This window comes from Artemia franciscana, chromosome 9 (assembly GCF_032884065.1).
Source record: "Artemia franciscana chromosome 9, ASM3288406v1, whole genome shotgun sequence".
NCBI classification, from domain to species: Eukaryota; Metazoa; Arthropoda; class Branchiopoda; order Anostraca; family Artemiidae; genus Artemia; species Artemia franciscana.
The window spans coordinates 42,673,151-42,688,769 of NC_088871.1; the positions used below are offsets into that span (position 1 = coordinate 42,673,151).

At 32.5% G+C, this 15,619-nt stretch overlaps 1 protein-coding gene across 2 annotated transcripts in view; it reads right to left on the minus strand.

Moving 5' to 3' along the window:
* Positions 1-587: 587 nt before the first annotated feature.
* The window catches only part of LOC136031440 (tryptophan--tRNA ligase, cytoplasmic-like), a 90,297-nt gene continuing 75,265 nt past the window's right edge, over positions 588-15,619 (minus strand). Inside the window, exons 9-10 of one of the 2 annotated variants that reach the window (XM_065711022.1) lie at positions 4,285-4,425; positions 588-824 (exon numbers count right to left, since the gene is read on the minus strand). In XM_065711022.1, the coding sequence (XP_065567094.1) occupies positions 666-824; positions 4,285-4,425 (300 nt within the window). In that variant the 3' untranslated portion in view covers positions 588-665. The remainder of the gene's footprint in view (positions 825-4,284; positions 4,426-15,619) is intronic. The other variant, XM_065711024.1, reaches the window with a different exon arrangement.

The window sequence follows — 15,619 nt, forward strand, 5'->3', positions numbered from 1 at the left end:
TTTCGTAAGGTGCTCATTGAATCAGAATTTGAGGATTCAAGTCCTTTTTTATAAATCGAATGTTATCGGAGACCAACGACCCACGGGGGGGGGGGGGAGGGGTACTTTCTAGGAGGGAGTTCACCGAGGGAGGATTTTCCGTGGGGGTGTATTTTCCGGTTGGGTAAAGGCCATCTACCGGATCGACCAACGATGGAGCCAGGGGCTAGGGAAATGTTTTCATTTATATGCATTTGGTACTACAAAGAAGGAAAAGCAAGTAGGACTAATTAAAAATCTACGAATTACGACCAATTGGCAATGCAGATGGCCAATGCCCATACAAGTTACAAGTATTACCAGCACATGTGAGTAAATTTAATCTGAACACATATATAACTTGTCCTGCAAATTACTTGCTCTAAAAATAAAAGCCCTACAACTAAAAAACAGAAAAGTTGGATGAGCGGAACAAAATTCAAAATAAATATAGATAAAGCAGCTTTTCAAATTTAAAATCGAACGCAAGTCCCCTTAACTATATCTGATTTTTTTTTTCCTTTTTTTTGGAAAAAAAGGAAATACTCTAGAGCTAAAAAAAAAACATATCCCTTTGAATTTAGTGTATTGGCAGGATAAAAAAGAACACAAAATTTGACATAAATAAAATAACAAATTCTTCTAAGTCAAAAATCAATTACAAGTTGTCTGGGAGTCATAAACCCCCTAACGATGTCCTCTGTAATGGATTTTTTCCTTGTTTGATGGTCTAAAACGACGCGAGTTAATTTCTCAATTAAAATCTTCTTGATTTGTCCGCTGAATATTTCTCCACTAGAATAATTCTGCAAAAAAAAAAACTTTACACATACGTACACACACACACATATATACATAGATATATATATATATATATATATATATATATATATATATATATATATATATATATATATATATATATATATATATATATATATATATTGATATAAAACCATCCAACTAACTTTAAAAAAGTTACTAGAGTCGAAACTAAAAAAAAATACAATGATAAACAATAAACAATAAACTCAACTTGGTGGCAACCGTATTTGTAAAATGTAAAAAGTAAAATGATATTACTGATATATAAATGATATATATATATATATATATATATATATATATATATATATATATATATATATATATATATATATATATATGTATATATATTGCTTTGCATAATAAGCATAAAACTTTAAATTTTTCAAAAAGGAGCAATTCCTCGCGGATCAAAAACCGCTACCATCTACTTCTAAAAGTCACTTTTGTTTGAAATTATGGTTGAGTTTGTAATTTCCTTTTTTATGTTTAGAACTCGAGAAAAAAGAATGGTATTAAATATGCCTCTTAAGCTTTAATAGTTTTCTCATTGATAGAGAAATTAAATAATAGAATTAAATTAAAAACGATTTCTCAGAGATTCTAAGAGGTAAGAATTCCATAAGTAAGAAATACGAAACCTCAGCTTCTTTCTTAGCAGTAATATTAAAAAGCTGGCCCGCAGCAAGAAAATCCACTTTTGAACTAGAACAAGTGAACTTCTTTGAACAATGATCAATAATCCTTTACGAGTTGATGAATCTATATTGCATGACAATTTTTTGGACACAATTCTGTTAATAAGATACATGAATAGTTTGAAGGACTGACGATTTTTGTTGCCGTACTCACCAGAGAAAAACTGGATAATGACGCTGTTCGATATGTCCTGATTTGCAGCTAAAACTATCTGGAGAAAATAAGTGGGCCTGTACCATATTGAATTAGAACCACGCCAGGATTTTCACTTTGAAGGATTGAGAAGCCAAGCGGACTCAGTAATCATTAGACAAAGTGCTAATTGTTTAGGATAAAGTGAAACATGCTGTATTCTTTTTTAATATATCGTACAAACATTTTTAGTTTGTAGTATTAAGAAGCACAATATGGACCTATGGTCCTCGAATTTCCCCTTCCCTAACTTTTTTTTTGCAGAAAGGCAGGGATGTTTCCACCTTTCTTGAACAGGCTTCATACAAGAATTATACCCCGCCCTGCCCTCTGTCTGCAGGTATGTGTTAGGGTATAAAGGCCGTAAATTAGGTTGGTGTAAATAATTAAATGTTTTTATTAAAAAAAGTAGCCTACCCTTAATATATTTCTTAGCAGGAAAAATATTCCCATTAATTGAAATAATCCCTTTCATCGGCTAATAATAACCATGACAAAGTTGTGTTATATTAAAAAAAAATCCTTTACCCAGGGTTCCTAGAAGGTGCATCACTTTTTAAGTCACTGACAGTCATCATTAGTTTCACCCCAATAAGATATTGAATAAAAAAAAAGAATTTAAGATAGAAAAATAATGAATTAAAAAGAAAACAATAAAAAAGAAGAAAAAAAAACAAGGTCTGGCACTCATTGATACTTTGTCAGAAATCTTGTGATTCCATCCAGAGTTTGACATCTTTGAAGGGTAAAAACTCTAAATACTATTCTCAAAAGGTATACTAAGTATATATGTTATTATATAAATATCCTGGTATTTTCTTTCAAAAGTTAGAGTTTTTGCAAGTGAATCTTGAGATATGGTTAAATTCTTCTTGGCACTTTAAATGATCTAAAAGTTGTTGCTCAATATCATCGCCAGCAAAGCATAGATAGCCAGGCGGGAGTTTCAGCTGGCAGACGAAGTAGATTACCATATTGGCACAGCGTGAGAGACTCGAGCTGCACAGTAGGGGGTTGGGATGGCAGTTTGAGAAACCAGAGAATCTCCAAGTTCCATACCCTATCGAGCGTTCAATTTAGAGAGGTGTTTTATCTGGACAGCATCTACATATATTATTTGCGTCTAAGTTACAGACGTAAGCTACTGAGGAGGAATCACTTCATACTTAGGTAAGGATGGGTGCTTGTGATCTGGACCTAGGGTGCCCGAGACACTAGGTGTGTAAGGTTGGGTGATCTTCGGATTGTCAAATATTGTTCTCCAAAGACAATGTTGACCTGTTGCTGAAATTATTCCCAAGCTGATATTTCTGTATCTAGAATTACGGCTGAGCAGAAGTTTGATAACCCTGGCGAAATATAATTTCGGGTAAAGTATTTTTCCATCTATTTTTGATAAATAACTAAGTGTTTTTGCTTCGAACCGCAAAATATTAAAAAGAGTTGAATACTCTTAGAGACTCCTTAAAGAAGTTAAAATATCCAGTTAAAAAAAGAAATCCTTCAATAGCTGATATCGACTATGGCAAAGTTATATTATAGTTGAGATGAGTTTCGAGATTTACATTGTGATTGTTTTAGTTACTAACTCAATTCAATAGCTAGAGCTTTAAAATAAAGACAGAAAAATGTCACCATCACTCACAAGTTTTACATCTATAGATATTTTTTGGGATAATTTAAACCACCGTGCTTTCCGAAAAAAAAATCTAAGAAACTTTAGTGAGAAATTTGAAAATTGAATTGTCATCTTCAAAGTTATGTGTTTTGAACGTCAAAAACGCGCGAATATAGCGGGTGATCAGTCGTGCTAAAATCTTGGTCATAGTTTAAATACATGCTGGGGTATATTTAAATGCCACCATTTTTCCTAAATGAAATCCCAGATTATATATTTAAATGTTTATTTGACATATTCAATAAAAAAGTTCTTTTTAAACACCCAGTATTTACTGCAACGTTATTAAAAAGATTTTTGTCGTTTCTTGGCCTCGCGAAACTTTTCTAAGCCAAACGAATTCTTCCTTTTAAAGACAATTGGTTCTAAATGACAGTAAGGAAACTCAAAACAATTTTTTTTAGTTTTTCTACTCTCTTGCAGCGGCTATATATCACCACTGGTACGCTTAAAGGTCGCATCAGACATTTTCAGACATAAAGAGAAAATTACCAAAAACCGTTTGCAAAGCTGTTCTTATAGGGAGGATCAGCAAGATCCTCCCTAGGAGAATAGATCAGGAGCACTGAATTGTGGTCAAACTTAATTTTCTCGGTTGCTCATCCCTTTTACGGCAGCTTACCAAATGCTTTCAGCAATTATTCCTGGAGATTTAAAATGTCAAGATATGACCTTTAGGCGTAACAGCGATGACATTCAGCAATTCATTTCCTCTTGAGCTCTTGATAATATATTATTCCGATTGTGTCAGAGGCTTTACCACTGTTGAACAGCAACGACGTTGTACAATACATCCCCTCTTGAATTCCTGGTGCCGAGAGTGTAGTAATGACATTATTGTTCATTCAGGTAGTAAAAAAAGTCATGCTTACCGGTCTAATTTTTTCTAATTGTTCATCATTTTCTTCAAAATACGTTAAATATTGAAACGCTATATCAACTGAGCAATCACCACCCTTTTCCTGGTGCTCTTTTACGGTATCGCGACCACCAGAGTAAGCATATTTATTTATCTGAAACATAAATTGCCATAAAAATCGCGAGTAGGTTCTTAATGTCAATAATATGAGCCAAATGTCAAATCATTGAAAATCAGAATTTATTTGCGGATCAGAGCGATTTTGACGTGACTCTAAATCTTTTTGTTCTTTACAGTAGCATAAAACTTCATACCATAGAGCCCAACAGGTTTCATGGATTTTTTTTCGGTTTTGGGTTATTTTAGATTTTGGGTTATTTTTAAAAGTATTTTTGAAAGCCACTCCTTCCATAAATCCTGGTCCCCTTTTATGATTCGAAATATAGCAATTACGAGACTAGAGATAAAATAGTCAGTAACTCATAAGCCACATAAAGAGCGAAATGGCTTCCGTGCATTATTTGTAGGCTTTGTTGTTGTTTTTTTCATCACTCCAATTCACATGGAAGGATTTGTGGAAGAAAGCTTAAAATGGGCATGCTTTTTCGATTGGATATTGAAAATTTCCCTCTTCTTTCTAAACGAAAATAAAAATGAATGCAAGCATTACACCAACCCCGGTCATTTTTTTTACCTCACCCCACTCGACCCCCAAAAACTTCCAAAAAATTTGAGATCTCAAAATAGTAGAAAAATTTAGTACCTACACTTCCAACAATGACATGAATCCCCATAAACACTAAACCTTCCGAAAGTCAGGTCATTAAGGCTTTACTGAAAACCAAGTGTATTTCTAACATTTTCATCAATTTCTCAACTTAAAGAACACTTATTTTGATTAATTTGTTTAACTTTAATTAGAAATCAGTAGATTGTTAATGTTTGAACTGTTACGTGTAGTTGAACTTACCGAATAATTTCTGGTTATTTGATTCTGCAGTTTCGGATAACTATATTGGTAAAACTTGGTGGTACACTAGGAACTCCATAATAATAAAAAAAAAAAAAAAACAGAATAAAAGTAGAAAATGGTAGGGTTCAGTTATGAATAGAGCTCATATAGGTTCAGGGGAAAAATATTTTTAAATTGGCATCCTTGTTTCTATAAACTTGTATGATGGAGATGGAACCATAAAAGGCACTCAAAACAACTGCGCCTGCCACTGGTACTAGAGATCAGTCGCAGTACAAACTGATCTGAATCCTGGCAATACTGAAAAAAACTTCAGCGCAATGTTGTTTAAAACTTGTGAATGCCATTGTTAAGGTCAGTCTCTAGACGATGTACAGATTACACAGACAATTTTTGTGTCCTTGATTAGAATGTTATCAAAATTAATAAATTAGTCGATGTTCTAAAAGTATATAATGTAAAGATAGATTTAGAAATAAATATTAAGAAGAATAAATCTTAAAGGTATGCAAATTAATGTTAAGAAGAAGAAAAATAAGTCGCTTTGACTTAAGATAAAGGGCGAAGAAGTGATGTCGGATAACGAGAAAATAAAACCCAAAAAAGAACAGTATGTTTTGGACTTTCTACTTTACATTTATTATTTTTGAAAACTTTAGTGCTTTCTTATTTCAATTTAATTTTTAGTCCAGTAGCTTTTATGTCAGTCATTTGATTTGATAAATTTGTTCTATCCAATTGTGATATATTTTTTGCATGTTATCTAATCAGAAATTTTGATTTTTTTTTCGTATGTCCCAGTTATTTGTTAATTACTTATTAATTCATTATTTAATTGATTATTCCTGATTAATTTTTGAACTTCTATGCTTCGAACTTTACACAAATTTCAGTTAATAGTAACGTTTATGAAAAAGATGAAGTTGAAAATTCATCTTAAATGAATTCCTATTCTCTCCCCAACCACAAATGAACTTATTTCTTTTCAATATGTGAACGTCCGGCCAAGTAGACTACATAAATCTATAAAGATTACCCTCCAATTTTGTTGAAGGTAAAAGAAAAGGACAAAATAAATAATATAATTTATTTTTCCCTGGTACACAATATAGTAAAAATAGTGTTGTATAGGAAAAAGAGTGGTCAAGTATGGCTTTGGAAATGCGACGATCCGGAAATTGGAGGAAGGTGCGCTAGAGATTTTTCAGAGAATTTGTCTTAGGTTAGTCTTTGGATACCCGTTTCAACAACCGCATGTAAAATAATAAGCTACCATCAAGAGCCCCAGCAGAAAATTTTCCAGGGGAGAGGGGCAGACACTAAAATAGCAGTGATGGTTGGGTGACAGTTTGGGTGGTTTAGGGCACCAAACTATGAATTTAACCTAAAGAGGACGAATTTGGAGAAGCTAATTGATTTTAAAATATCAATAACTATATTTTAGGCATCCCAGTTGCAAAAGAAGTAATGCCAAACGGTGGCAATACTTGGTTCAACCGAATTGATTCGCTTTCTTTGTAATGAAATTAGGCTATGTTTGGTGATCTGTAATAGCATATCAACTATAATGAAGGGGAGAGTCATTGTTTAGGTGGGGGTAGGGTAGCTTCCTACAAACGTACATTTTAATGGGCAAACTGCTTACTCTTCCTCAGGCTTCAGATAAATGTTGAAAGAGGTAAACTTTTTCCCCCTCAATTGTAACCGATCAAATTTTAAGATAGCCTTTTTTTTCAGCATAGTTGAAAGGCCCAATAGTTACGTTTTTGGACAATAAAATGACCCCCTAAGGCCCCTGGAGAAAGGTTTTAAGTTAAAAAATTTGCCCATTGTTTTATTTTTATTGGGAAGTACGCACATATTTTTTGGATGAGAGGGGAGGACGAACTTTCTGCTGGGAGAATTTTCCATAAAGAGGGAAGTTTTCAGGGGGTGAACTTTTCAGGGAAAATTTTAAACTGGGTGAATTTTCCAGAATTTTCTGTACGATATTTCTTTATATGTCTTGCTTTTTCTTTACCGATTCAATTTTACACGTGAAGATGTTAAGGGTAATTCTCCGGGATAAATTTTCTCTAAAATTGAATTGTCCGGAGGATATTTCCATTGGGAGAGGGATTTTCCTGTGGAGGTGGAGCCAGTTATCCCGGCGTTATTAGAAAAACGATCAGATATTGAACAAAAAACGAGTTTTTCCAACTAGAAGTAAGGAGCAACATTAAAAATTCAAACGAACAGAAATTAATACCTATATTAGGTGGGGGGGTTGCCCCCTTCCAAAACCTCGCTCTTTACACTCAAGTTTAAATTTTGTTCGAATTCTTTAAAAACGACTCCTGGAAAACAAGGGTCATTTAATTAGAATAATAAGTAACTTTTTTTAAAGTGCCGAACAACTGTAGCATGAAAAGCAAAGTGTTGAGGAGGGGGCAACCCAGCGTCATATATGTAATAAATTTTGTCCATTTTAAGTTTTAAAGTTGCTCCTTATTATAAGTTGAAAAAACTTGTTTTTTTTTACTTCATGAAGCTTAGAGGCTAACATTTTTCTAAAGAAAACGGAAAAAGTATGTCAATTAAAGTACAAGTATATAAAAATGAAAAAAGTAAGTAATTACAAAAAATACACAGAACAATAGCCTACTTACAAAAACTAATATATAAACTCCCGGCATTCAGTTCTGTTGACAAATGCCGAGGCGTTGGACGAATTTTTTTTAACAATTTCGACAGTTTTGAACTGGGTCATCAAACACCAAAATATTCAATGCCTTTAAACTCAGTATTTATAAAAAGTAACACGTTATCATAGTAGTTTGTTCAAAGTAAAACAATAAAACTAAGATTAAAAATTCAGATAAAAGTTTTAAAGTCAATATTTTCAATTTAATTTTGACAATACCAATATATTTGACAACTTTATACTTCATAACTGTAAAATTTTTTATCTTTTTCAAAGTAAAAACTAGATAAATACAATCACTCCTGTAAAAAAAAAAAAGATAATTAAACACAAAAAACGAGTCCGTTCAGGGGGTACAGAAATTCCCAGCATTCCTTTCAGGGAAAACATTTCTGATTATAGTGGCCTCCTATGTCAGCTCATGGGTACTATTGAAATGCAAGCAAAAGTTGACGGCATATTATCGAAACTGCCTCTGTTGTTTTCCTTGCATTTTCTATAATTAGATGAACTTTCTTGTGTAGTAACAACTGCACTAATTACTAATAAACAAATGCATATTTAAGATCCCCATAAAAAGCTGATTCTTTGATTGAATATTTATCAATATTTAGGCTCTTACACTTTGGTTACTGACAAGGATCGTTATTTACTTACCATTCATTACTATGAAGAATTGAATTTTTTTTTGTTGCTCCAACCGAACTCATATAGAAAAATGTTTGTGGAAAACTCGAAAGGGGTCACTCAGTCAAAAATTAGAACTTTTATTTTCCTTCTTAATGGTCAAATCTATTGACAGGCAGCCAACAATGGGGCAAAACACATTTTTCTCATGGTTTTTCCCTATTCTGCACACTTTTCTTTGGTTTCCTTATGATTACTTTATAGTCCCAAATTTCCAAGGGGGGGGGGGATACTTGCCGGCACCCATGGCTACCACGATCAACAAAATGGGTTCCATCCCATTATCTATAACAAAAGAAAAGTTAAGACCGTTCAATCATATTTTAAGACGAAGGAAAATAGGTTACCAGCAAACTATATTTTGTTGATAGTTCGGTCATGTTTTAAGACAAAGAAAGATATGTTGCCAAAAGATTGCAGTTTGTTGATATTTCAGGTTGCCAAAGGACTGTATTTCGTCAATAGTTCGGATCATATTTCATAGGAAGGAATGCTGCCAAGACTGCATTTTGTTGGTAGTTCGGTCATGTATTAAGACAAATGAAGAAAAGTTACAAAAAAAAACTGCATAAAGCAAAGCTAAAATGCGAACTAGGGAGTACAAGAATTGGATTGATAGGCTTCCTAAGAAAGAATATAAAGCAAGTACTAACTTAAATTAAGGAACCACAGGGTGAAACATTGGACGGAAGGAAAGGGGAGGAGTGGTCGCAACTGTTTTTGCCTCATCCAGCTTGGTAATGCGACGAGTTTAACAGTAATAGACTTAGTAGCAATACATTATCCACGGGGGGGGGGGGGTACAGGTTTTACTCTCCTATTCAAATTTTTTTTTTACCCGACTCGTAAAAACGCGTTAAAAATACATAAAACTTATATTTGATACATTTTCTAAGATTTTTTTTGTAGTACTACCACCCCAAACCAAAATTCCTGAAACGACCTTGGGCATTTTGACAGCAATTAATTTAATTTGATTAAAAATCCTGCAGAAAATCTACAGACGGTCTAGAAATCCTGAATAGGCTTTAATTAAATACTGAAAATTTATGTGTAATATATATATATATATATATATATATATATATATATATATATATATATATATATATATATATATATATATATATATATATATATATATATATATATATATATATATATATATATATATATATATATATATATATATATATATATATATATATATATATATATATATATATATATATATATATATATATATATATATATATATATATATATATATATATATATATATATATATATATATATATATATATATATATATATATATATATATATATATATATATATATATATATATATATATATATATATATATATATATATATATATATATATATATATATATATATATATATATATATATATATATATATATATATATATATATATATACTTGATCGGCCAATTTTTCTTATTTGTTCTTAGAAACACCAGCATAATTAAAGCAATATTTCAGAACTATCAACCTTTTGGTGACATCATTTGCAGATTTTAATACCATCTTTAATGAAGATGTACCTTAAATAAAAAATAAGTACCTTTTCCTTAATTTGTTTTCCAGTATCTTTCAGAAAAATTGACGAGTTGGGATCACTCGCAGACATCTTAGCGGTCGCACCTTGCAAAGCTGGCAAAAGTTTTGAATGCACCAGAGAAGGCTTTATAAATTCCATCTCGGGAGCCATGTCACGTGCCATCCGGAAATACAAAGTAGCTGGCCATCCGGATAATGAAGTTTTATCTAGTTTTGAAGAATTAATTTAATAATGAAGGATAATGAAGGATAATCTAGTTTTGAAGAATTAATTTAATTTGATTAAAAATCCTGCAGAAAATCTACAGACGGTCTAGAAATCCTGAATAGGCTTTAATTAAATACTGAAAATTTATGTGATATATATATATATATATATATATATATATATATATATATATATATATATATATATATATATATATATACATATATATATATATATATATATATATATATATATATATATATATATATATATACATATATATATATATATATATATATATATATATATATATATATATATATATACATATATATATATATATATATATATATATATATATATATATATATATATATATATATATATATATATATATATATATATATATATATAAATATATACATATATATATACATATATATATAAATATATAAATATATATATATATATATATATATATATATACATATATATATATATATATATATATATATATATATATATATATATATATATATATATATATATATATATATATATATATATATACTTGATCGGCCAATTTTTCTTATTTGTTCTTAGAAACACCAGCATAATTAAAGCAATATTTCAGAACTATCAACCTTTTGGTGACATCATTTGCAGATTTTAATACCATCTTTAATGAAGATGTACCTTAAATAAGTACCTTTTCCTTAATTTGTTTTCCAGTATCTTTCAGAAAAATTGACGAGTTGGGATCACTCGCAGACATCTTAGCGGTCGCACCTTGCAAAGCTGGCAAAAGTTTTGAATGCACCAGAGAAGGCTTTAGAAATTCCATCTCGGGAGCCATGTCACGTGCCATCCGGAAATACAAAGTAGCTGGCCATCCGGATAATGAAGTAGCTGATCATTTGCAGATTTTAATATCATCTTTAATGAAGATGTACCTGAAATAAAAAAAAGTACGTTTTCCTTAATTTGTTTTCCAGTATCTTTCGGAAAAATTGACGAGTTGGGATCACTCGCAGACATCTTACTGTTCGCACCTTGCAAAGCTGGCAAAAGTTTTGAATGCACCAGAGAAGGCTTTAGAAATTCCATCTCGGGAGCCATGTCACGTGCCATCCGGAAATACAAAGTAGCTGGCCATCCGGATAATGAAGTAGCTAATCATTTGCAGATTTTAATATCATCTTTAATGAAAATGTACCTTAAATAAAAAAAAGTACCTTTTCCTTAATTTGTTTTCCAGTATCTTTCGGAAAAACTGACGAGTTGGGATCACTCGCAGACATCTTAGCGGTCGCACCTTGCAAAGCTGGCAAAAGTTTTGAATGCACCAGAGAAGGCTTTAGAAATTCCATCTCGGGAGCCATGTCACGTGCCATCCGGAAATACAAAGTAGCTGGCCATCCGGATAATGAAGTAGCTGATCATTTGGAGATTTTAATATCATCTTTAATGAAGATGTACCTGAAATAAAAAAAAGTACCTTTTCCTTAATTTGTTTTCCAGTATCTTTCAGAAAAATTGACGAGTTGGGATCACTCGCAGACATCTTACTGTTCGCAGCTTGCAAAGCTCGTAACAGCTTTGAATGCATCAGAGAAGGCTTTAGAAATTCCATCTGGGGAGCCACGTGACGTGCCATCCGGAAATACAGATCTTGGTCAATTCTGCAAGGAATTAAACAAGGCACGTCCGTTTTGCCTTTGAATATCTGAGGGAATGCCGACGAAAAAGATGGCACCGCTTGGTTATAAGGAAACAGCAACTGGAAAAGAAATTATAAGAGGTTATTTAAATGTCTAATGTTTTCCGATGTTCTTTCCTGAAAGCACCAAGGACAGTGGAAACGGTCTCAATTTTTAACTTGTCAAGAGGAAACTTTCACGGCCACAAATACCTAAAAAATATCAGAAAAATCAGGAATTCAATTTTAACAAAAAAGGGCTCCTTGTACACTTACCGAGTTTATGGTAGCAGCGATCGGCAATTAAAAAACTAGTAAAAATAGCCAAAAAACTTAAGGCCCCGAAGTCTAAGAAGGTGTAGCTTCCCTGCGAACGTAAGTTTGTCTTTGAAAATCAACATCATCTTACGAATGAAAAGCATAATCAAATTTAGCTAGTTAATTATGTTTACTTATCTTGATGGTTCAACGCGCCTACACTGACAAAATAGGATTCTACCCAAAAAATGTCGTAACTTTGAAGCAACATAAAAAAAAAATCAGAAAATTGCAACTTCTTAGTATGGATAGACTTAAGATGGATCCAAGGCTAAAATTATTTTAATTTTGCTGTCCTTGCTACTTTAGATAGGTACAGCTCCTTCGTCTCTTAATTAATTTCATTTTCTACTAAATAATTTTTTATACCAAAAAAATTACCAAAATCTTTCTTCATGTTTCTACCAAAAGATGTAGGGCATACTTTAGTTCCTTCACACAATCTTCTTCCTCGTAGCTCTTTTTGTTTTGTTTTTTAATCCAGTAGTTTTTATTGATTTACAAATAAATAAATAATTTATTACTCACGTCTCTCAATACAAAATTTCCACATAACTGACACCTTATTAAAAGAAAAAAGTTATGGCAGGGCGAAGAGCGGATCGACTGCGGCACGATTGCCATTTAAAGTCGTCCTACGTTGAAAGTATCGAGATACGGTATGCTTATGTTTAGGCTATTGGAGAAGGCTTCCAGTGATTTCATCTTTTCGGCTGGGAATGGCAGTTCGTTCCAGATCCTGATGACCCGGGTTATGAACTAATGATACATCTTGCAACGGATAGGTTTCTAAATCCTTCAAGTCCTTTTAAAAAGCGTTTCTGGACTCGTTCTATTCTATCAATAGCCTTTTTGAGATAAGGCGACCAGATGACAGTGGCGTATTCAAGCTGTGGCCTGACGTAGCTTGTGTATGCTGAGATCTTTGAGTGAATGTCAAGGTGTCGTGGGGAGTAAGTGAGTTGCCAGAGAGTATTTGGTGCTTTACGCACAACCAGGCCGATATGCTTTTCTGGTTTGAGGTCCAAGCTCAGAATCACACCTAGGTCCTTTTCGCAGGTAGATACCTTTCATTTTGTATGAGCACTTCGGATTTTGGCGGGCAAGATGGACGACAGAGCATTTTGCTATATTTGATGAAAGTTGCCATTCTTCGAGCTTCTCTGTCATGCCTGATGTCAGGGCATCAGGGCATGACAACTTTGATTCTGCTTTGGCCCTCCATATTTCCGAAAACCCTGAAATCATTTACTTCTTTTTGAAGAGGCGACTTTAATATCCTCTGTAAATGACTTACCGCAATCTTTTTGAGATAAAAAAAAAATACAAACAGATATTTTGCAATAAATAAAGACACAGGAGATATTTCCTTAAGCCCAATTTATAATAAATTAATATTAAAAGATTCAATCAATATTTTTCCCCAGTCTCGTTTTAGGCAATCTGCTGTGTGAAACAAAATATTACTTTTAACATCGAGTCTCGGAAAAAGTATATAAATTAAGCATTACGCTTAAAGGTAGTTTTAGCATCAGGAAAGTACGAAAGGGGGGTGGGGCACTTTGGTTCCAGGACCACCTCCAAAATCTATCAAACCTAATTCGAACGCACTTCTTATTGAAATTATCAAATCAATTTTGTATTTACTATTGCGCTCTTCAACGCCATTAAAATTTCCGTGTGCGTGCCTGATTTGTTTATTGAACAACAATTGTTATTTAATATCTTAGTATTTGCTTTAAACATTTTGTATATCTTGCAACTCTTAAATTCTAAGTAGTAGCACCTTACCTATTTAATTGGAACAAGTCTGTAACTAATCTGGCGTTTGCGTAATGCAACGGACGGCTGAAGCCTGAGGCAAGCATATTCCCCAACAATTTACAGTCAGCAGATTTCCGGTAGACAGAGAGAATATCCATTTTTGTTACATATGTCTCACAGTAAGCGTTACATATAATTATAAGAGACTGGATATATTTAGTACTTTTTATGATTGACCGGAAGATCGCTGAAAGGCTTCGCTGAAAATAGTTGCAATCGTAAACAGTTGTCGAAATTCCGTCTTTCAGTTGCTGTTAACTATCCTTGCCTGTTTGATGAATCTATGAAAGTCCTCCTCCTGTTTACTGACTCATATCTATGTGAGGCCGGACTTTCGGCTATGGTTTACATTAAACTAAGCACAGAAATAAATTGGGTATATTAAAATCACTGTGATTAAAAGTTGAATTGATGCTGAAACTGTAATGAAGAAAAATCAGAAACAAATACATTTTTTCCATTGAAATTACTTTGTAAAGAAAAATGGACAGGTGTAGTTATGTAAAAATAAAAATTGTTTAAGTCGTGTTTCTTACTTCAGCAGTCTTTCATTCATTTGGGGATACCTGCATTGTTTTTCAATTATAACAAATAAGTTCCCGTACTCACCACTACGGAATCTGAACATTACAAATACTAATGATCACAACCACAATCCATTTAATATTCGCCCGCCACCCCTAGCTTGAGAACCACTGATATAGAAAATAAAATAACATAGGAGAAAACAAATAAAATCTATTTGTTAATCTTACGCAGAATCGGACTGTCCTGAGTTTTACAAAAATTAAACATATTCAATAAGACAATACATATCGGGTTTGAAGAGAGCAGGACAAAAATCGATTAAATTGGATATTCAGAGGACATTAAATCCGTAAATTCCTTAGCTAAAATTCCAAATCAGATTATCGAATAAATCGTCAAGCTGTACATGCGCATTGCAGTGCTGGTTTTCTCCGAGTGAATTTATTCGCCCTGAAGATATGCATGCGGGAGACAGAGCATACACCAACTTCTGAATATGACCAGAGCCAAATACACGAAATTACAAGAAACTAGCATAAAAAAGAAAGAAAAATAGTTTCAGAGATTCCATTGATACAAAGCAATCCTGTTCTCTTTCAGTTATTAAATATAAAAAAACAAGTGTTTTTTTACTGAAAGTAAGGAGCGAGATTAAAACTTAAAACGAACAGAAATTACTGCGTATATTAAAGGGGCTCTTCCCTCCTCAACGTTCCGCTCTTTACGCTAAAGTTTGACTCTTTCTCTCAACTCTACTTTTTAAAACAGTAAAAAAAAATAGCGCAAAGACCGGGGCGTCAATTACTTAAAAAAAAAATAGACAGGTCTTCCCCGCTTCAAAAT